The sequence below is a fragment of the Silene latifolia genome, chromosome 8, assembly GCF_048544455.1.
Source record: "Silene latifolia isolate original U9 population chromosome 8, ASM4854445v1, whole genome shotgun sequence".
In the NCBI taxonomy this organism is placed as follows: Eukaryota; Viridiplantae; Streptophyta; class Magnoliopsida; order Caryophyllales; family Caryophyllaceae; genus Silene; species Silene latifolia.
In genome coordinates, this window is record NC_133533.1 from 47,514,463 (window position 1) to 47,538,365 (window position 23,903).

Below are 23,903 nucleotides of genomic sequence, written 5' to 3' on the forward strand. Positions count from 1 at the left end.
GAGCAAGGCATGTCTTTTCAAGTTGTGAGTATTTGGACTCTTATTCCAAGAACTTCTTACTAAGGTAGTAGATAGCCCTTTCTTCCTTTCCTACGGTTTGAGCTAGCATGGCGTCCATGGCTGTTTCGGTTACTGTGAGATATAAACCAAGAGGTTGATCTCGTTGAGGTGGCATGAGCACTGGTGGTTTAGCTAATATCTCCTTGATTCGGTCAAATGCCTTTTGACAGTCATCATCCCACATGGTGTTGTCTGTTTTCTTGAGCTTTTTGAAGATAGGCTCACAGATCATGGTGAGTTTCGATATGAATCGACTTATATATTGCACTTTCCCCAGGAATCCCCTGACTTCTTTTTCTGTTTGAGGTGGTGGCATTTCGATTAGAGCCTTGATTTTGGAAGGGTCTATTTCTATACCTCGTTGGCTAACAACGTATCCCAGGAGTTTGCCAGATGTTACTCCGAATGCGCACTTCTGAGGATTGAGTCTCATGTTGTACTTTCGCAGCCTTGAGAATTTGCGAAGGTTCACAATATGCCCTTCTCTATCCTTGGACTTGACAATCATGTCATCTACGTATACCTCAACTTCTTTGTGCATCATGTCATGTAAGAGTGTAGTTGCGGTGCGTTGATATGTAGCTCCGGCGTTGATTAACCTAAACGGCATGACCGTATAGCAATAGGTTCCCCATTGAGTGACAAAGGCGGTCTTATGCATGTCTTCTATAGCCATCTTGATTTGATTATAACCCGCGTACCCATCCATGAAGGATAGTAACGCGTGGTCTGCGGTATTGTCCACCAATATGTCGATATGTGGTAGAGGGAAGTCATCTTTAGGACTTGCTTTGTTTAAGTCTCTAAAATCAACACAAACACGGATTCTCGCATCCTTTTTGGGTACAGGTACTATGTTGGCTACCCAGTCAGAGTACACTACAACAGATAACTCCTTTAACGGCGTTTAAATTGTATTTTAGCGGCATTTGTAAATGCCACAAAAAGCTTTAGCAGCATTTACTCTTTTGCCGCAAGATTCAATGTCGGGAAAAGTCAATAGTGGCATTTATTAGATTTGCTGGTGAAAGCCAATATAAACGCCAGGTAATCCCGCATTTCGAGACTACCATATGCTTGCAATTTAATTGATTTCCTATAAAAATAATAATTAATAAAAGCAATATGCATTATTCCTTTTTCTTGTTACACTTTTTTTTTATTATTTGTTCGTTTGTTACTACAGCTCCAGCCTATTTGACATTGCTTTTTTAAAATAAAATGCAACTATTTAAAAAAACTTTTAAAATAACCTGTACCATATGTCAAATTGTCATTACAAAAGGCTAATATAAATTTGATCTTGTTACATTATCACCTAATCAAAAGTTTTTTTTTTTGACGAGAAAAAGGAGGCCGAAGCCGATTATATAGCTATGGATCGAGTAACACTCATTCCTTGAACATCCCGAGCCATCACGTCTTGGATCCCGTGTGGAGGGATGTGACATAGTCACCAAAAGGAAATGTCAAAGCCATCTTCGATAGTTTGTCCGCGCTGAAATTAGCTTCGCGATAGACGTGTCGAATCAAATACTGCCCACCTTGCAACAGTCGCTTACAATCCTTGATAAGAGGCCCGTAAAATAGATTATCAATCATCCCCCCTTTATTGATGAGGTTTACTACCACTTGTGAGTCGGACTCAATGATAAGTTGTTCCAAGCCCATCCTGCGTGCCAAATTCAGACCAAACCACACCCCACGTAGCTCGGCTAACATCACTGTAGAATGTCCAAGATTTATCACGAAGCCAAATATCCAATTTCCGCTATTATTTCAAAATATTCCGCCTGCACCCGCTGGTCCAGGATTGCCTTTAGAGCATCCGTCAACATTCAGTTTAATGGCGTCTCCATGTGGAGGTTCCCATTTAATCCTCTTTTGTATCATGTTCCTCTCCATATATACCTGACCATATTGAAACCACGCTTTGACAACATCTCTTGCCTGTGAAATCACAAAGCCCCGCACATCAAAAGGACGAGTGTTGGCTGACTGGAAAATCGAGTTACAACACCACTTCCATAACCACCAGCATGTTTTTGCAAAAATAATATTCCACGATATGCCCTGCACTTTAACATCAGTTAGAACCAAATTATTATACATCCAAGCATGAAAAGTTCCAGCAAAAAATACAGTTTTATGATTACTCCCTGTTAAAAGTTTATCCCAAATAGCAGTAGCTTGGGAACATTCCATCAGCACATGACGGACATCCTCAAGGCCACACGAACATAGATGGCACCCCGAATGATCAGAAATCCCGCGTTTCAGCCGTTGCTCGTTAGTGGCTAGCCTATTGAGAACTGCTCGCCATAAAAACACGCGAACTCTTTGTGATACTCTCAGATTCCATATAACGTCCCACGCAAAATCAGGAGTACGTGAGTCCTGGTTCGAGGAAATAAGCTTGTAAACTGACGCCGTGGAAAACAGCCCGGAAGACGTTTCAGACCACACTAGGCTATCTTCCTCAACGCTGTCAAACAGGACCGGAATGCTAGCAATTTTCATAATCACAGCAAGAGGTAGCTTGTTATCAAAAAGAGACCAATTCCAAGTTCCGTTGGACAAAACCATATCAGAAATTTTATGTTTCAACTCGGCCTCGGAGAGCGGAGCAGTTGCTAAAAGGATCAGAGGACTTATATCCACCTAATCAAAAGTTAACAAAAGCTAATTTACTGGCATTTACAAAAAGCTAATATAAGACTTCCATTGACATCTGATCTCGTGCCATATCCATTACTTCTAACTTGATTGACATCCTTGATCTCGCACCGTAGCCATTACTTCTAACTTGATTCTAATAAGGATTCATCAAAACGAAAATGCCATATATCCTCCTCCTAATACGTTAAATCCTGGGCAAAAGATACCAAAAGTCGCTTATAATAAGCCCAGTAAAAGTAGAAAGTAGATTTCCGCAATCCTGCTGCACCCTTGGAACCATGTCACAGCAACCTAAAATCAAATATGCCCAACATCATACAAGACAATGAGACAACTTGACGTCACAATAACTGGCGGCGTTTTATGTTGATTACACAACACCAATAACTAAATTAACATGCTAAACAATCCCAACAACACCGTGTTCTCAACAAACAAGCATCTTGAACAAGCAATCTAATATGTAATGTAACAATGTAAAATATCAAGATAAAGACTTGCTTTAGTTTTTATTTTGGTGTATATGAGAACTAAATTAAGGATTGTTGTTGTGACTGAGAATATCTCTACCAAATTAAGCCATCTTTAGTATGGCTAACTTCTCTTGCATTTTCTTTGAGTTTCGAAATTGTCATCTTGTATCTTGGCACATTTATCATTCACATTACTCATAAACAAGTCACCACTCACCTTTGAAGGAAGCGACAAAACAAAACGTCACGAAAATTAGCCGACGGTTCGCCAAAGCCCTAACTATTCAAAGCAATGTTCCGAAACTACAACTGAGCAGCGAAGGCAAAGCTACTTCCCTGAATTCACAAAAAAAAAAAGTATAATCAAATGAAACATACTTGTGAGGTGGTCAGAACTATATATTCATTTTAGATGATACTTCAAGGCGATAGAAGTGGTGTAATGGTCACTTAGTCATTGTCGCAATGAGGTATCATCTATTGAAGATATTTGTGTGTGTATATCAATTAATAGTGTGTAGTATTCAAATCTTACAATTAAAAGAGGTATCATCTCTATTGGAGTTGTAAGTTTACAAATCTTACAATTGAACAAAAAGCAAACCACCGATGGCATGAGTCAATTAGAGTATATAGTGCGTAATTTTGATTCATTCCATTTTGATCCAGAACCAAGAATAATACTCACTCCGTCTAGATGAATTTCTTACGTTTACTTTATACATAAAGTCGAAAAGTATAAAACAAAAATATAAAGTTCCCCTTTCTTTGATCTCTTCTGCTTATACAAAGCTATAGTCAAATATCCGGGTTAAAGATCTGCAGAAAGTCGGGTTCAAAAAACGCAATAAAAGGAACAAGGGAACCTTTGGTCCTTCAACAAACATATTTTTGAAAATAATTAACCTCAAATGGATGATGTTTCAACTATTAAAACTTGAAAGTGATAATTAAACCTTCTTTAATTCCACTTTAGGAAGGAATAAGGGAACCTTTGGTCCTTCAACAAACATCTTTATAACCACAATGCACCACTTAACCTCCAACTCTACTTCAAGCATAAGAAGTGTTAAAAATCACTAGCAAGTAGCAACACACCCACTTTGCAAAGTAATACGAAGTAGAAGTAAATGTAAGATGTCTTAGAAAATAGAAAAACATCTACACAGTGCCATCAATTAGCATAAACTGCTACAGAAATGCCTCTGTTAGTTTTCAAAGTGAATTTAAGTCACACCAAACTTAATTTTCAGAATTCAAATACTATATTTTCTCAAAACACAAGATAAGCAATACACCCATAAAGTGTCAATGAATTGTATACATTTTTACTTCGTTTACATCACACCATATAATAATCATAATCAATATGTAATATAAGTTAATTATCAAATAGGAATCATACCACAAAGGCACAAACACTTAGAAATTATCAAATAGCAATTATACCACAATAATCTGATCCTTAGATCTATCAAAATCGTGCATAGAGTCTGCACTATCAAAGTCAAAATCTAATCTAGCGCACATGTCTCCTCAAGCATCTTAATTAAATTGGATTATTGGTAAAGTGGGCTTAAAACATAAAGAAATTTACCTTCAATGTTGCAGCACGATGGATTTCTGTGCTCTCTCACCGACGATTTAGTCAATTAGCAAAAAGATGATTCTAGAGAGTGAAAGAGGAGAAAAATATGAGATTTAGGTGTTAGGTTTAGCAAATACGGAGAATAATTAAAGCGTTTTTTTGTTTTTTTTTGAAGAGGTAATTTGAGAATGAGGCGCCAGATAGTAAAAGTTTTGCGCGCTGGGGTGACTAAAATTATGAGGCGGCATTTACATCAAATGTCAGGTTAAATGCCACAACAAGTACAATTAAGTGGCATTTACACTTTATGCTGTTAGATAAATGCCGTGTAATATAAATCTTGTTGTAGTGGTACTCGGAAACTTTGATGAACCCGACTTTGAATTGCTTATCGACTTCTTCTTTAATCTTGAGAGCCCATTCTGTTCTCATTCGACGAAGCTTCTGTTTCACGGGCTTGAAACCTGGCTTGATTGGGATTCTATGCTCGGCGATATCCCTGTCGATCCCTGGCATATCTTTGTAGGACCACGCGAAAATGTCCTTGAACTCGTGCATGAGGTCTATAAAACTGGCCCTTTCGGTGGGGCTCAAGGTAGTCCCTATCCTAAGTTCTTGGGGTTCCAATTCGGTTCCTACATTGATGGGTTCGGTGTTCTCTATTACTGGTCCCCCTTCCCCTTCCTGTAGTATTTCTTTGGCTACGTAGGGAGGTATCTCAATTGAGTCCGGTCCGGTCATCCTCGCATCATCGTAAACCGAATTGCACTCAAGATAACACAAAGAGTAAGCAGAACCTGATTTATTCATATTAAAGTTTGAGAAAAGTTGAAACAAAGAAGCCATCTGATCTGTGGTCAGTGGCGGTAAAGGGACAGTTGCTGGGACATTTCCCGAACTACTGTTACTATTTAAGGCTAAGCTAGGAGAACCGAAGGGAGTGAGGGTGACGACAGGAGGAGACTCCTTAGTGACCTCTCTAGACTTCGACTCTGACTCCGACTCTGACTCTGACTCGAATTCATCGTCTTTTGGTTCTCCTTTGAACATCTATCCTTCTCCAATGGTGAGCTTGAAGAGTCTTCCTTGATTGTTGGTCCACTTGATTGATTTTCTCCATCCTTTCTGCTGGTTCACGTTAGTTTCTGTGATTAACGCGGTAGGGTTGAAGTGATCGTCTTGAAGTATCATGGTAATGATCTCATCATGGGCGGCTTTAACAAATCGATCTTCTCCAAAGAGTAGACTAACAGCTTGTTCGTCTAAGCAAGGTGCTTGACGGGCTTTGACGGTAGGAACCGTTTCTGGAGGAATGAAGTAGCAATCATGAAAGATCTCGATTCCGGCTAGCTTCCTTCCGCGGTAGTGCCAAGGTTTGGGAAATCCGTGAAAGAGTTCTTGATTTCCTTCCCTAACAAAGTATCCATTTAGGGTAGGGAAATATGGTTGCATTTGGACTCCTATGTGCTTACGGCTTTGAACTTGAGCGAGCATTTCGAGAACTTCCTCTTTAGTGGGCTTGTACCCTAGTCCAAGTGGTATCCTCTTTGAGTTGCCTTCCTTGTAGGGCGCGAAGGTGTTTCTTCGTGTAGGGTTCAAAGGCATTCCAGGGAAGTATCCCTGGGATTTGAGTATGTGGTTGACCACCTAATTGGAGTAGGGATCGTAGTATAGGGGTGCCAATTCACTTTCTATGACACTTATGCTTTGAAAGCCCCCAAGTTCGTATACTGGATCCGCAAGGACTTGATTATTTGACTTCTTTTCGATTATGGCCTTGATAGGTGACGAAGTGATCGTCACTACTTTTCCATTTAGTGGGATTTTGATCTTTTGGTGAAGGGTGGATGTTACCGCTTTGGAAGCGTGAATCCAAGGTCTTCCCAGGAGTATGTTGAAGGAAGCTTCAATGTCCACTATTTGGAAGTTAACCTTTCGTTCAATTGACGCTGTGGCTATGGTTAGGTTGACGAGTCCTACTACCTTTCGTCGTGTACCATCATATGCGCGAACACCTTGATTGGTAGGGGTCCAATCTGACTCCTTCATGCCTAGTTTGTATGCCGTTTTGAGGGGTATGACGTTGACCGCGGAGCCATCATCCACCAAGGTCATTGGCACATTCTTCTTTAAGAAAACGACAGTGATGTAAAGAGCCAAGTTGTGACTGGCGCCAAAGGGTGGCAAGTCTGCGTCTGAGAAAGTAATAGGATTACTTAGCTTCGGTGATTCTTGGAAGACCAAGTTGACTACTTCGTCGGGTGTGGAGTTATGTGCTACATTTAGCTTGGCCAAAGCTTGTAGTAAAGCTTGACGATGTGGGAATGAGCTTGCTACTAGTTGCCAGACTGAAAGATCAGCCTTTGTCTTTTGTAATTGCTTGAGCAAATGATCAGTAGAGTCATCTTCGTTATCATTTGGTGTGAGAACGTTGGTTGGACCATTTTGAGTAGTGCTTTGATATGGACGCCCCGAACGAGTTAGGTGGTCCACATCCTGGTCTTCGCCATTTTGTATTATTGCTTTGACTAAGGAGTGTTCAATGAGATACTCGTCTTCATCATCATCGGCCCATACTCCATTGATTGTAGCTAGTTCCCTCATTCTCATGATCTCGTCTTCTAGTTGTGTGATTTGGTCGACTAGTTTATCAACCACAGCGACTATTTCTTGCATAGTAGCATTTCGAGAGAAAGTTAGTGGCACATGTTCTTTAGGTGTCGCATTGGGGTCATGTAAGGTCGTCATCACATTTTCCGATTCCAAAACTTGCCTATCCACACTCCTTGCCCATGTGATGAAGTCGGAAATGGCAGGGGAGATAGTAGAGTAGAACCCTTCATTCTCGATTGCGTGGATTTCATCTTCAACTGGAGAAATGAGGTGTGAACAATCTAAGGTAGATTCTTCATTTGTGATCACTACAATTCCAAGAGGATTCTGAGTGTTGTTGGGTTTACCTCCCGGCGGTATGGGTAGTCGACCATCCTCAATCATATCTTGAAGTACATTCCTCAATTTGTAGCATTTTTCTGTGTCATGCCCCTTACCCCTATGATATTCACAGTATGAGTTCTCGTCCCAGAACTTGGATTTCTTTTCGGGTTCAGGAGTAGGTCCTATGGGTTGGAGTTTGCCTTGCTTCATTAACCTCTTTAGAGCATTTGAGTAAGTGTCCCCAAGATTTGTGAATTTCCTTGGTGGGGTACTCTTCTTGGATGGCTCGAGAAGGTTAACCTCATCGGTCTTGCTAGTGGAGCCGTAAGAACGACTTGTTGAGCCTTGATATCCTCGACCTACCGTTTTGGACAAGAGCCCTTTACGGATGTCATCTTCAATCCTTGTTCCTAGTATGGTTAAGTCCTTGAAAGTTTTGATGTTTTGGTATCTCAAGTGGTTGGCAGAGATTGGCTTCAAGTTGTCCACGAACTTCTCCACAAGGGTAGCCTCATCCGGGCGTTTAACTAGTTGGGTACTAATCTTCCTCCACCTAATATACTTAGGAAGTCGGTGAAACCTTCTTTGTCATTTTGGGTAAGAACCTCTACAGTGCGCATGTTAACTTGGATCTCGGCATTATCCGCATATTGCTTAGCAAACTCGATCGCGGCGTCTTCCCAAGTAGCGATCTTCTTGTGTTCTAGAGAGTAGAACCATTGCTTTGGGATGGTGTCAAGAGATGAAGGAAAGATCCTTAAGAACATCTCGGGTTTGATGCCTTTGATAGACATATAATGTTTGAAAGCGCGGATGTGGTTCAAAGGGTTTTCATGCCCCTTGAATTTAGGGATATCCGTCATGTTGAAGTTGGTTGGCAATTTGGAATTTACGGCCTCATACTTGCGATTATTCTCCTTATAAATGTCATCCCCTTTAAGATACATCAATTGCTCCTCTAAGTATTGGAGACTTTTCTAGGCTGCAGTCATACCCATGGGAGGGTTTTCGTCCCTGAAGTCATTCACGAAGTCGTCAACTACTTCACTCTCTCGAGGATGCAATCTCGTTTCTACGGTATACATTCGGCCTTCGATTGTGTCGAGGCGGTCATACATTTGGTCTTGAGAAACTTGGAGTTGAGCTAGCGCGGCTAGGATTCGATCATTACCATCTTGAAGTTGATTGAAGTTCACGTCAGTTGTTTCAGGCATCTTGGAAACTGGATAAGAGATCGACGACGAATCAAAGCACGATCGACCATTCCAACACACTTACTTGAAAAGAAATATTTTGACTCGATGAAGTGGGTGTGTGCCACTTGTGTTGAGTGAGTTTTGAAGAAATGATAAGATTTGAAAACTGTTGGTCCTAGTCAACTATAGTGTAGTTGTAGGAGTGGACTCGAAGTGAGGTTTTGAAATGGGCTTGGGCCCGAAATTCGACAAACGGACGGAGTTTCGACTCGGTTTTGCGCTAATCATGGGCCTTTTCGAAATTTTCATGTTAAAAGGGATTTTGATTTTACAAAAAATCATCATGGTTTCGTTTAGAAATGGTGATCACGTAAGGTACAAACATTTATACAAGCATTATAACGGGATGCTGAGTGCATTTAAAAGGGTTTTGGTTTAAAGGGTGGGTTGCCATACCGAACAATCAAACCCGAAGTCTGTGGAGAGGCTCATACCAAACAAGAGTAAGGCCGATTCCTAGTCCATTTCCTCAAGTAGTGAAGGTCCTTGACACAAACATGAGTAAGCATAATGGTATGGATGACGTCAATCGCTATCCATCCTTAGGCCCAAATAAGAATTAGGACCGTTTAGACGGGACGATTGGTCGAATGGGTTGAGTTGGGCCTAGGAAGGCCGAATGAAACGATCTAGGAAGACCGAGTTATGAAAACCGACAATTGTCTTGTACAAATTATTCCCTAACCTTGTTCAAGTTTCACTCTTGGCTACACGTAAGTGTATTATCCCCAGCGGAGTCGCCAAACTGTGGACATGTGGGGCCCACGGGGGCGCTTGGGAGGAAGAGAACAAGCGTTTGCATTTTTGTGGAGTCGCCACCAATTTTTATGGGAAATTGGAACCGTTCGAATACCTCGTGCCATGTCAAGACACAAAGTAGAGACATGAACACTAAGCAATCGTTACCCTTAGCAGTCTATGTCTAGAATGACTCTCGTGGATGCCAATGAACACGGATGTTCACAGAGATCTGGAGTAAGGGGTGATGGTACGTATTAGGAAGCTCTTTTGATCGAACACCTAATCCCGCCCGCCTCGATAGCGGCCTCTACTAATGATTAGGGAAGTTATTCGTACTTGATATATCGTCGATTATATGCATGCAATGCAACATCCATGTTTTGATCCTAACATGTGAAGATTAACTAAGTCGGTTAACAATTAATTTATCATGCAATTAATGTCAAAGTAGGATTTAAGGTTCAATTACATGTGAAAACATACAAATGATACAAAGTGCAATAAATATTACAATGGATAAAATTACAATAATAAAAATTACAATAATTACATTGGATTTCGCGATTTATGTCGAAAATACCTCTAAAACGGATAATTTGAAAAAAAAGAATAAAGGAATGAAATAACGAACAGAATATTGTTCTAGATAAATCATGCTGGGGATGAGTTAGAGAGAGAGAGCTCCTGCGCACTTCTTTGCAATGGCGAAGAATAAATCTGTTAAACCTAATTCATCTACTCTACAACAATCTAAATCCACTAGTAATAATAATATGCAATCCATTAATACAGAAAAAACACAAAAAAATGATTTTAATAGTTCAAATAATAATAGTAGTAATTCATCCATTCCTTTTGATCATGATGCGGAAGTAGCGAAGATTCGGGAGGAGGTTGTTGCCATGTTACGCAGAGCTGGAATTCCTTTACCAGAGCCTGGTGATACAACGACTACTCCTGAGGAAACAGTAAATACGGAAGAAGTTGAGATTCCTGATCGTCAACCACCGGTGACTGATGCTGATAAATCTGCTCAATTGCCTGTGCCTGAAGAGACTCCTGTAGGTAATCTGCTTAAACTTACTGTAGATGATGTTAAGGATGAAATCGATTACTGGTCTTATGCGGTTTATGGTTATGTCATGGGTGCTAACCCTCCCTGGAGGGCTTTGGAAGGATATCTTAGGAGGGAATGGAGGGATTATGAGATCTCTAAGGTCGCCTTCCTCCCTAATGGTCTTTTCGTGGTGAGGTTTGCTACCCTGGAACATAAGAACTTGGTTTTGGAGAAGGGAATGTTCTTATTTGATGGTAAACCTGTGATTATTCGTCCATGGAAACCTCATACTAAGATCACAAAGGTTTCTGTTAAGACTGTTCCTATTTGGGTGAAAATGATGGGATTAGACTTAAAATTCTGGGGTGATAAGTGCCTGGAGAAGTTATCCTCGTTAATTGGAAAATTTGTACGGGTTGATGACCTCACTGTGGATAGAACTTTGCTTGGTTTTGCCAGAGTTATGGTTGAGGTTGAGGTGGATCAGCAGTTTCCTGATAAAATCACTTTTGTGGATGAAATGGGGCAAAATGTAACTGTGTTGATTGAGTATGACTGGTTGCCTATTACCTGTACCAAGTGCAAGGGTATTGGGCATCAGGAGAAGCAATGCAGGGAAGGCTCAGGCTGGGCTAAACGGCCTGGTCCATCTGGTAATCAAGGCCCTCCTAAACAAGTATGGAAGAAAAGGGAGACTGCAGAAATCGCGGGCTTCGCGACCCCCGACTCGCCTCGGGGGTACTTCTTTGTCCCACAACCTGGATTGTCTGGAGTTATTACTGGGGTGCAGAGTAATGGTTCTGGGATCATGATAACTCCGACTACTACTCCTGTGAATAATTCACAAGCTGATGTTTTAACTTCTGCTAGGATTCTCACTAGGATTACTAGGCATGAGTCAAGACTAGCTGGGGCTAAGGAAGGTGCTTTTGTTGTAAATTTTAACAAGGAAATGGCTAAGAATACCCAATTAGTTGATAAAGGAGGAGGGGGGGGGGGAGGCTTCGCCTCATGGATAGAATAGGTGTGTGGAACATTAGGGGCCTGAATAGTTTGACTAAACAAACTGATATTAAATGGTGTCTACATAATGCCAATGTGGACCTATTTGGGCTCCTAGAGACCAGGGTAAGACATGGTTCTCTAAATAAGGTTGTGGCTAGTTTATGTGGAGGTTGGAACTATTGTACTAACCATCAGTGTCATGATGGAGGTAGAATTTGGTTGATTTGGAAAGTGGAGAGGTTTCATGTGACTGTTTTGGATATGGCTGCTCAATTCATTCACATTAAGGTTAAAGATGAGATTACTGATAGTTGTTTCTATGCTACCTATGTTTATGGGTTCAATAAGATTGAAGACAGAGTTCCTCTGTGGAATTCTCTTATTAGTCTGACCACTACGGACCCGTGGATTGTCTTAGGTGATTTTAATAATGTACTCAATGCTGATGAAAAGATTGGTTACCTATAAAGGATGCTGAGACTGTACCTTTCCAGAATGCCATTGATACTTGTGGTCTTCAGGATTTGAAGAGTACTGGGTCGTTTTTTACTTGGAACAACAAACAGCCCAGTTCAACTAGAGTGTTTAGTAGGATTGACAGAGTTTTAGTTAATGATGAGTGGATTAAGACTTGGCTTGACCACTATGCTTACTTTGCCCCTGAAGGTGATTATGATCATTGCCCCTGTTTCATCAAATGTAATAATGTGCAATTGAAGAAGAAGAGACCTTTCAAATTTTACAATATGTGGACTGGTGTTCCTGATTTTAAGGTGATAGTTAAGGAGGGATGGAATCAATACATTTATGGATCTCTGATGTACAGGGTAGTCAAGAAATTGAAGCTTCTGAAAGTTTCTTTGAAGGAGTTGAACAAGGATCTTTTTTCTGATAATGAGAAGAATGCTGACATTGCTTATGAAGTCCTCCTGGCTTCTCAGAAGGAACTCCAGGCAGACCCAACTAATATGGTGTTGATGGATAATGAATATAATCTTAGAGAAAGCTATCAGATGTTGAATCAAGCTAAAATTGGGTTTCTGAGACAGAAAACTAAATGCACTTGGGCTCAGCATGGTGATGACAATACTGCAATTTTTCACAAAGCAATCAGACAGAGACATATTCAAAATAAGGTGGTGCAAATACATGATGTACATGGTCATAACTGTCAGTCTCCTGAGGATATAATGCAGGCGTTTGAAAACTACTATAAGGATCTGCTAGGGACTCAGGGACCTACTACTGATTTTTTTCAAAATATTGTTAGTAGGGGGAAGTGTGTCTCTGATGCAGATTGGCAGGCTATTAACAGAATACCAACTAAGGAGGAGATAAAGAGTATCAATTTTGGTATTCCTGATGAGAAGAGTCCAGGCCCTGATGGATATTCGAGTTGTTTTTTTAAAGCAGGCTGGGATATTATGGGAAATGAGATCAGTGAGGCTATCATTAATTTTTTCAATGAAGGGCGGATGCTGAAACAACTGAATAGTACTACTCTGGTGCTTATTCCTAAGGTCCAGAACCCTTCTTTTGTGAAGGAATTTAGACCTATCGCCTGCTGCAACACCTTGTATAAGGTTATCTCTAAGATTCTGTGTGATAGACTTGGGAGTGTCCTTCCTATGATTATCAATCCAGCTCAGGCTGCGTTTGTTAAAGGGAGGAGCATTATGGGGAACATTCTCATTAGTCAGGACCTTATCAGGTTATACAATAGGGCCAGTGTGTCTCCTCGTTGTATGCTTAAGGTGGACTTGAGGAAGGCATATGACTCTATTGAATGGAGTTTTGTGCTTCAAATGCTAAGGGCTCTTAATTTTCCTTCTCACTTTATTCATCTTGTGATGCAATGTGTGACCACTACTACTTACACTATAGCACTTAATGGGAATACTCATGGATTTTTCAAAGGGGCTCGTGGGTTAAGGCAATGTGACCCCTTGTCTCCTTTATTATTCACCTTATGCATGGAGTATTTGAGCAGATTGTTAGAGGTAGTTTGTAATGGTCCAAGCTTCACTTATCACCCTTTATGCCATAAACTCAAGTTATCCCACTTGATGTTTGCTGATGACCTACTTCTATTTTGCAAAGGGAATTTGGCTTCAGTTTGTACTTTGGCTGAGACTTTTGATTGTTTCACTAGGGCTAGTGGTTTGCATATTAATACTGACAAGACTGACATAGTCCTCAATGGGGTTCATTCTGATGTGGAGCAGGCTATCTTGAGTAGGACTGGTTTCATTAAGGGAAAGTTTCCCTTTAAGTATTTGGAAGTCAATATTTCTCATAGGAAACTGTCTAAACTGGACTGCTCTTTGCTGGTGGAGAAGATGGTTAAGAGGATTAAGGGGTGGAATAAGAGGAAAATCTCTTATACTGGTAGGTTGATCTTGGTCAAATCTGTATTAGCTACCTTGCATAACTATTGGGCACAAATCTTTGTGCTTCCTGCAGGAGTGATGGCAGGATTCAAGCCTTGTGCAGGAACTTCTTGTGGGAAGGCTCTGACAGTTATTCTAAGGCTCCCCTCGTCTCTTGGAAGATTGTCTGCTCACCCACTCTTGCTGGTGGGTTGGGTATCATCGATAGCAGAATCTGGAACTTAGCAGCTGTGGGTAAGTTAGTTTGGTGGATAGCTTCTAAGAAGGACCTCCTTTGGATTAAGTGGATTGACAAAGTCTATTTGAAAGGCCGGGACTGGTTTGAATACCAACCTAGTCCTAATAGTTCCTGGGCCTGGAGGCAAATCTGTATGGTCAAGGAGAAAATGGCAGCTGGTTATAGCAATGGCAAATGGCAGGATAATGATGGACATTACAATATTGCGGATGGATACAAGTGGCTCAGGCAGGATCATGCCCCCAAAGTGGCCTGGTATAACATTGTTTGGAGTAGACTCAATACTCCAAAGCATATGTTTAATGCTTGGCTCATCAGACATGGGAGATTACTTACTTTGGATAGGTTGCATAAGATGGGCATCACTTCTCAAAGAACTTGTTTTTTGTGTGGCTATCAGGATGAGAACCATGATCACTTATTCAGTAGCTGCACTTTTACCTGTCGCTGTTATGCAAGTTTTCAAATCTGGCTTGGCTTACCAAGTAATGGTGTTGTCTTGGCTGAGAGGATGTTGAAGATTAGGAGCTGCTCTGGTTTTCTGAGGAAACTGTTATGCTCTCTGGTGATTGCTTTACACTACCATATTTGGCATGCTCGGAACTTATGTCGTGTGGAGCAGAAAGTTTTACATCCAAAAGCTATCATTCAAGCAGTTAGAGAGGACGGGAGGTTGGCTATAATTAAATATAATTACTGTCAGATGTCGTTGTGTGATAGAGAATGGTGTAGAGTGAAAGGTTTAATGTAATGTCTTAGCATTGCTTGTCTATTCCTGCTCATGTAAGCTTCAGAACTGGTGTGTTGTATTTGGTGCTTTTTTCCCTTTGGGAAATGATTAATATTACTTACATTTCCACCAAAAAAAAAATAGTTAATTAACACGTAAACTAATATCTAAGTCAAGGCAAAACGGAAGTTTAGAGACATAAGTCAACCAGGAACAGGCGCAGCAGAGCTGCGTCCCTTGGAAGAGGCGCATCAGACGTTGCGTCTGTTCCTTGGCTCGGTTCTGGCTGTGAAGCCGGAATTGCAAGCCGTTAATGTTAATTGGTGATTTTAATGATCGTTTAATATACTGACTCGGATGGAAGTGATTATCAGGTTATTTACTTATGAATTGGGGGTCATGAAAGCAATAAAACATGGATGAGACGGATGCGAACGAATTAATTACATGGATGAAAGATTGTTTAATTAATGAATTAAACAAGCTAATTAGGTTAAACATGATGAATTAATGATGGACTAATGATGAATATGATAATAAACATGTGAGAATGTACCAAAGGTCGAATTCCAGAAACTCAATATGAACGAATCGAATTTCTACAACCCGAATTGAATTTAATGACGAAAACCCGCGCATATTGGATTATAAGGGATTTAAGTCGGACTTAATGATGATTTAAACGAGTTAATGACGATAAATTATATACATGTGAAATTACTACGTTATTACGTCGAAGAATTAAAGACAAAAGAAAACAAAAAAAAAGACGAATTACAGAGGACGAAGGAAGAAGAAAGGAAGCAGGAACTGCGGTAGCCTCACGAAGAGGCGCAGCAGGTGCTGCGTCCCTTCGAAGAGGCGCATCAGTTGTTGCGTCCTTTCTCGACGGTCATCTTCTGGTAATCCGTAAAAAGAGTTTTAAAGCATGGTTTTATAAATCGGTTTTAATAAGTACTTTCGACATAAACCTTACATGAGTGATACAAAAAATAAAATACAATAAATAAAGAAGGATTATACACCCTCAGACTTACATGTTTGACGAAACGAGATGAACTAAGTTTACGATTTAGTGATGCTCGACTCGAATGTAACGAAAGTGACCTCGTAAGAGGAAAACGATTAAGATTAATTAAGTTGATTGATTGTGGAGTTGGTCAAATTGGTCGGTCATGCAAACGAGGCTGGTACTCAGAAGGATCCGAGCTTACGTGGTCGAATGTTCAAGCACGTAGACGCCAATAAGTAAGAACGTGGACTTAGAATGCAAAGGGAGAAGAGAAGGGCGGACACTCGCGTGAGAAATATGAGGAGCTAAGGCTCCTATTTATACTAATCACGTGAAGGAATAGAGTTTTCAGAGAGACTTTGGAAGTGAATCTCGAAAAGATATGAAAAAGATACGAAAAATACGCAGAAAAGGACCTGGGAAGAGGCGCAGCAGTCACTGCGTCTCTTGGAAGAGGCGCAGCACCTGTTGCGTCTGTTCCCAAGTGGTTTCCTCCTGCGGAAGAATGATTTCCGTGTTTAGGTTATGGAATAACGGAATAAATTGGTTTTTCTTAATATTTTGTGTGAATATTACGGGAAATTGTTTACCAAAGACTAAAGATTGTGAAATATTTATAAAAATATGGAATAGAAATATCCGGAACATTCCAGAACATTCTGACTCGGGATTTAACGGTTATCAGAATATGAAGACGGTTTTAGGCCCGGACTCCAAATGTACTCTAATTACTGCCAAAACGACCGTATCGGCGCGTAGATGACAACTAAGAGGTAGACATTAATGTTTGAGCAATCACTTGACGACAAACTTACGAACTGTCACAAATCGTTCCGCGTACCAAACATGCGGCCCAATCATCACCGGGTGGTTTGCGGGAGGTGCAGAAATGAGGTATCTACAATATTTACGATAAATAAATTTCTAGAAATCGAAAATATTCAAGCAACGGAATATACGGACACGGTCATACAATCTTATCTTGCACTAATCAATCATTGAGAGATTAGACAGTTATAGAAGCTTAGGTGCCCCCAATTAAACCAATTTCCAACCATAAAGTCTCAAAACGTCCTCTAGCTAAAGGTTTTGTCAAAATGTCAGCCCATTGTTTTTCAGTACTACAAAATTCAAGTGTTATATTCCCTTTGTCAACATGGTCTCGTATGAAATGGTGTCTAATTTCAACATGCTTAGTGTGCGAGTGCTGCGCGGAGTTTCTGGAAATAATAATAGCACTCGTATTATCACATAAAATAGGAATACAACCTACGTTAATACCATAATCACATAATTGTTGCTTAAGCAATAATAATTGGGTACATACCAGTCCTACTGCAATATATTCGGCTTCTGCTGTTGAAAGGGCAACTGAATTTTGCTTCTTTGAACCCCAAGTTATAATGCAAGGTCCAACAAATGTGGCAACACCTGACGTACTTTTCCTGTCTAAGGAACATCCTGCGTAGTCGGCATCTGAATATCTGTAGATACCTCATTTCTGCACCTGCCGCAAACCACCCGGTGATGATTGGGCCGCATGTTTGGTACGCGGAACGATTTGTGACAGTTCATAAGTTTATGGTCAAGTGATCACTCAAACACCTGTGTCTACCTCTTAATTGTCATCTACGTGCCGATACGGTCGTTTTGGCAGTAATTAGAGTATATTTGGAGTCCGGGCCTAAAACCGTCTTCCTTTTCTGATAACCATTAAAATGCCGAGTCAGAATGTTCTGGAATATTCCGGATATTTCTATTCCATATTTTACAATCTTTTAATCTTTGGTAAACAATTTCCCGTAATATTCACACAAAATATTAAGGAAAACCAAATTATTCCGTTATTCCATAAACTAAACACGAAAAACTTTCTTCCGCAAGAGGAAACCACCTGGGAAAGGACGCAGCAGGTCTTTTTCTGCGTATTTTTCGTATCTTTTCATATCTTTTCGAGATTCACTTCCAAAGTTTCTCCGAAAACCCTACTTCCTCCGTGTGATTAGTATAAATAGAGACCTTAGGTCTCTCATATTTCTCACGCGAGTGTCCGCCCTTCTCTTCTCCCTTTGCATTCTAGACCACGTTCTTACTTTTTGGCGTCTACGTGCTTGAACTTTCGACCACGTAAGCTTGGATCCTTCTGAGTACCAACCTCGTTTGCATGACCGACCAATTTGACCAACTCCACCATAATCAACTTTAATCAATCTGTTTTAATTCCTCTTACGAGGGCACTTTCGTCTACATTCAAGTCGAGCATCACTAATCGTTAACTTATTTCATCTCGTTTCGTCAAACATGTAAGTCTGAGGGTGTAAATCTCTCTTTTATTTATTGTTATTTATTTATTGTAATCATATTGTAAGATTTATGTCGAAAATACAATTAAAACCGATTTCTAAAAACCCTTTGTTTAAACTCTTTTTACGGATTAACAGGAGACAGGCGTCGAGAAGGAACGCAGCAACTGCTGCGCCTCTTGTAACGGAGGCAGCACTTGCTGCGCCTCTTCCTGAGGTTGCCGCCGTTCTTGCTTCTCTTCTTCTTCCTTCGTCTTCTGTTGGTTTCGTCCTTTTGTTTTCTTTCGTCCTTGTTTGTTCTTATTTCATTCACACGATAATCTAACATATTGTTCATCATCATTAACATATAATTTATCAGTAAATTCCCGACTTAAATCCCTTATAACCAATATTTGCGGGTTTTCGTCATTAAAGTCAAACCGGGTTGTAGAAATTCGATTCATTCACATTGGGTTTCTGGAATTCGACCTTTGATATATTCTTACCTGTTTATTATCATATTCATCATTGGTCCATCATCAATTCATCATATTTAACCTAATTAGTTTGTTTAATTCATTAATATCTTATTATCTTGTAATATTCGTTCTAATTCCGTTTCATCCATGTTTATTGTTTTTATGACCATCAATAACATGTAAATAACCTGTTAATCACTTTCATCCGAGTAAATAATATAATTGATCATTAAAATCACCAACGAATATTAACGACTTGTAATTCCGGCTTTACAGCCAGAATTGAGCCAAGGAACAGACGCAGCAACTGCTGCGCCTCTTCCAAGGGACGTAGCTCTGCTGCGCCTGTTCCTGGTTGATTTCTGTCTCTGAACTCCCGTGTTGCTTTGACCTAGTTTATTAATTACGTATTTAATTTACTACTACTCGTATTATCGCCCTAATTCCTGTTCGTTAATTTGTTTATTTATTCTTTCTCAAATTATCCGTTTTAGATGTATTTTCGACATAAATCACTAATCCTATGTAATTATTGTATTCCTCATTATTGTATTATATTTCTTGTATCACTTGTATGCCTTCACATGTAATTGCACTTAAATCTCTACTTTGACTTAATTGTATGCTAAACTACGTGATAACCGACTTAGTCTAATTCTTCACATGTTAGGATTAATCTAATGGATGTTGCATTGCATGCATATAATCGACAATATATCGACTATAGACAATTTCCCTAATCATTAGTAGAGGCCGCTATCGAGGCGGGCGGGATTAGGTGTTCGATCAAAATAGCTTCCTAATACGTACCCTCACCCCTTACTCCAGATCTCTGTGAACATCCGTGTTCATTGGCATCCACGAGAGTCATTCTAGAGATAGAATGCTAAGGGTAACGAGTTCTTGGTGTTCATGTCACTACTTTGTGTCTTGACATGACACGAGGTATTCGAACGGTTTCCAATTTTCCACAATAAATTGGTGGCGACTCCACAAATGCAAACGCTTGTTCTCCCCAAGCGCCCCCGTGGGCCCGCGTCCACAGTTTGGCGACTCCACTGGGGATAATACACTTACGTGTAGCCAAAAGGGTGAAACTTGAACAAGGTTAGGGAATAGTTTGTACAAGACAATTGTCGGTTTTCATAACTCGGTCTTACTAGATCGTTTCATTCGGCCTTCTTAGGCCCAACCCAACCCATTCGACCAATCATCCCGTCTAAACGGTCCTAATTCTTATTTGGGCCTAAGGATGGATAGCGATCGACGTCATCCATACCATGGTGCTTACTCTTGTTTGTATCAAGGACTTTCACTACTTGAGGAATTGGACTAGGAATCGGCCTTACTCTTGTTTGGTACGAGCCTCTCCACAGACTTCGGGTTTGATTGTTCGGTATGGCAACCCACCCTTTAAACCAAATCCCATTTAAATGCACTCAGCATCCCGTTATAATGCTTGTATTTTGTTTGTGCCATACGTGATCACCCTTTTCTAAACAAAGTCATGACGATATTTTGTAAAATCAAAATCCTTCTTTAAAATATAAAATTTCGAAACTTGGGCCTAATATTAGCGCAAAACAAGTCGAAACTCTGTCCAACTGTCAAGTCAAAATTCGGGTCTCAAAACCCATTTCGAAACCTCACTTCGAGTCCACTCCTACAACTACACTAAAGTTGACTAGGACCAACATTTTTCAAACTTTGTCATTTTCTCAAAACTCACTTGACACGAGTGGCACACTCCCACTTCACGAGTCAAAACATTTCTTTCCAAGTAAGTGTGCTAGGATGGTCGGGCGTGTTTTGATTCGTCGTCGATCTCTTATTCAGTTTCCAAGATGCCTGAAACAAGCGACGCGAACTTCAATCAACTCCAGAATGGTAATGATAAAATCCTAACCGCGTTAGCTCGTCTCCAAGTTACTCAAGACCAAGTGTATGATCGCCTTGACACCATTGAGGGCCGAATATATGCCGTGGAAACGAGGATGCCTCCTCGAGAAAGTGAGATAGCCGATGACTTTGTGAACGACTTCGGAGACGAAAACCTTCCCATGGGTATGACTGCAGCTGAGAAACGACTCCAATACTTAGAGGAGCAATTGATGTATCTCAAAGGGGATGACATTTATAGGGAGAATAATCGCAAATATGAGGCTGTGAGTTCCAAGTTGCCAACCAACTTTAACATGACGGATATCCCAAAATTCAAGGGGCGTGAAAACCCTTTGAACCATATCCGTGCCTTCAAGGATTACATGTCTATCAAAGGCATTAAACCCGAGATGTTCTTAAGGATCTTTCCTTCATCTCTTGACACCATCCTAAAACAATGGTTCTATTCGCTAGAACATAAGAAAATCGCTACTTGGGACGCTGCCGCAATCGAGTTTGCTAAACAATATGCGGATAATGCTGAAATCCAAGTCAACATGCGCACTTTATAGGTTCTTACCCAAAATGACAAAGAAGGGTTCACCGATTTCCTCAGTCGGTGGAGGAAGACTAGCACTCAACTTGTTGAACGTCCGGATGAAGCTACCCTCGTGGAGAAATTCGTGGACAACCTAAAACCCATCTATGCAAATCATTTGAGGTATCAAAACATTAAGAACTTCAAAGATTTAACCGTACTAGGGACAAGGATCGAAGATGACATCCGTAAAGGGCTCTTGTCCAAAACGGTAGGTCGTGGATATCAGGGCTCAACAAGTCGTTCTTACGGCTCTACTAGCAAGACTGATGAAGTCAACCTCCTCGAGCCATCTAAGAAGAGTACCCCTCCAAGGAAATTCACAAATCTAGGGGACACATATTCCAACGCTCTGAAAAGGCTGATGAAGATGGGCAAACTTCAACCAATAGGCCCTACACCCGAACCAGAAAAGAAATCCAAGTTATGGGATGAGAATTCGTACTGCGAATACCATAGAGGTAAGGGACATGATACAGAGAAATGCTACAAATTGAAAAATGTACTTCAAGATATGATTGAAGACGGTCGCCTACCAATACCACCTGGAGGTAAGCTTAACAACACTCAGAATCCTCTTGGAATTCTAGTGATTACAAGTGAAGAATCTACCATAGATTATTCACACCTTATCTCTCCAGTTGAAGAAGAAATTCGTGCAATAGAAAATGAAGGGAACTACTCTACCATTTCCCCAACCATCATTGATTTCATTGCATGGGCAAAAAACGTGAATAAGCAAGTCATGGAACTAGAAAATGCAGTGGCAACCTTACGTAATCCCAACGCAACACCTAAGGAACGTGCACCACTACTCTTCCCTCAAGACACTACAATGCAAGAAGTAGTAGCCATGGTTGATGAACTAGTCGACCAAATTATCCAATTGGAAGCCGAAATCATGAGAATGAGAGAACTTTCTACCATCAATGGTATATGGGCCGATAATTATGAAGACATGTATCTCACTGAACACTACCTAGTCAAAATCAGTGAAGAAATAGCCCAGAATGGTGAAGATCAAGATGTGGACCACCTTACTCGTTCGGGACGCCCATACCAAAGTACTTCTCGAAATGGTCATATAGCAAACGGTCCAACCAATGTGGTCATACCAAATGACAATGAAGAAGGCTCTACGGACCATTTACTAAAGCAACTACAGAAGACAAAGGCCGATCTTTCAGTCTGGCAACTAGTGGCAAGCTCATTCCCACATCGCCAAGCTTTACTGCAAGCTTTGGCCAAACTAAATGTGGCACATAACTCTACACCCGACGACGTGGTCAACTTGGTCTTCCAAGAATCATTAAAGCTAAGTAATCCTATTACTTTCTCGGATGAGGATTTGCCACCCTCCGGTGCTAGTCATAACTTGGCTCTTTATATCATCGTCATTTGCTTAAAGAAGAATGTGCCAATGACCTTGGTAGATGATGGCTTTGCAGTCAATGTCATACCCTTGAAAATGGCATACAAATTGGGCATGAAAGAATCAGATTGGACCCCAACCAACCAAGGTGTTCGCGCATATGATGGTACACGACGAAAGGTGGTGGGACTTGTCGACCTAACCATAGCCACAGGGCCGATTGAGCGAAGGGTCAATTTCCAAATAGTGGACATTGAGGCATCCTTCAACATACTTCTGGGAAGACCCTGGATTCACACTTCCAAAGCGATAACATCCACACTCCACCAGAAAATCAAAATCCCACTAAATGGTAAGGTGGTGACGATCACTTCGTCGCCCATCAAGGCAATCATCGAAAAGAAGTCAAGCAATCAAGTCCTTACAGATCCAGTACATGAACATGGGGGCTTCCATATCATAAACGTCATAGAGAGTGAATTGGTACCATTATACTTCAATCCCTACTCTAACCTAGTGGTCAACCACATACTCAAAATCCAGGGATACTTCCCAGGAATGCCTTTGAATCCTATCCGAAGAAACACCTTTGCACCCTACAAAGAGGGTAATTCACAAATAATACCCCTTGGATTAGGATACAAACCCACCAAAGAGGAAGTTCTCGAGATGCTCGCTCAATTTCAAAACCGCAAGAATGTGGGAATCCAAATGCGACCCTATCTCCCTACCCTAAATGGATACTTCGTTAGGGAAGGAAATCAAGAACTCTTTCATGGATTTCCCGAAGCTTGGCATTATCTCGAAAGGAAGTTAGCCGGAATCGAGATCTTTCACGATTGCTACTTCATTCCTCCAGAAACGGTTCCTACCGTCATGACTCGTCAAGCACCTTGCCTAGACGAACAAGCCGTGAGTCTACTATTTGGAGAAGATCGATTCGTTAGAGCCGCGAAGGATGAGATCATTACCATGATACTTCAAGATGATCACTTCAACCCTACCGCGTTAATTACAGAAATCAACACCAATCAGCAGAAAGGATGGAGAAAATCTATCAAGTGGACAAACAATCAAGGAAGACTTTTCAAGCTCACTACTGGAGAAGGAGAGATGTTCAAA

At 40.7% G+C, this 23,903-nt stretch overlaps 2 protein-coding genes and 1 long non-coding RNA gene across 3 annotated transcripts; 2 read left to right on the plus strand and 1 right to left on the minus strand.

Moving 5' to 3' along the window:
- Positions 1-1,290: 1,290 nt before the first annotated feature.
- LOC141594333 (uncharacterized) lies at positions 1,291-5,069 on the minus strand. Its single transcript, XR_012522129.1, has 4 exons — positions 4,810-5,069; positions 3,430-3,548; positions 2,722-3,030; positions 1,291-1,378 (listed from the first exon to the last, which is right to left on the minus strand). It is a non-coding gene; the product is annotated as an uncharacterized LOC141594333 (long non-coding RNA).
- Positions 5,070-10,636: 5,567 nt separating this feature from the next.
- Positions 10,637-14,411, plus strand: LOC141595134 (uncharacterized). Its single transcript, XM_074415107.1, has 3 exons — positions 10,637-11,714; positions 11,912-12,156; positions 12,267-14,411. The coding sequence occupies exons 1-3, from the start codon at positions 10,637-10,639 to the stop codon at positions 14,409-14,411; spliced, it is 3,468 nt and encodes a 1,155-aa protein (XP_074271208.1).
- A 161-nt stretch (positions 14,412-14,572) lies between these two features.
- LOC141595135 (uncharacterized) lies at positions 14,573-15,175 on the plus strand. Its single transcript, XM_074415109.1, has one exon. It carries the CDS (start codon positions 14,573-14,575, stop codon positions 15,173-15,175), a length of 603 nt encoding a protein of 200 aa, XP_074271210.1.
- Positions 15,176-23,903: the final 8,728 nt, after the last annotated feature.

Bases quoted from the DNA above. Each gene is read 5' to 3' on its own strand.
- LOC141595134 (XM_074415107.1), top strand. From the start codon at position 10,637: ATGTTACGCAGAGCTGGAATTCCTTTACCAGAGCCTGGTGATACAACG. The intron at 11,715-11,911 runs GTGCTTTTGTTG...TTGGGCTCCTAG, and splicing joins ACTAGCTGGGGCTAAGGAAG to AGACCAGGGTAAGACATGGT. The intron at 12,157-12,266 runs GTTCCTCTGTGG...TTACCTATAAAG, and splicing joins TCAATAAGATTGAAGACAGA to GATGCTGAGACTGTACCTTT.
- LOC141595135 (XM_074415109.1), top strand. From the start codon at position 14,573: ATGGCAGCTGGTTATAGCAATGGCAAATGGCAGGATAATGATGGACAT.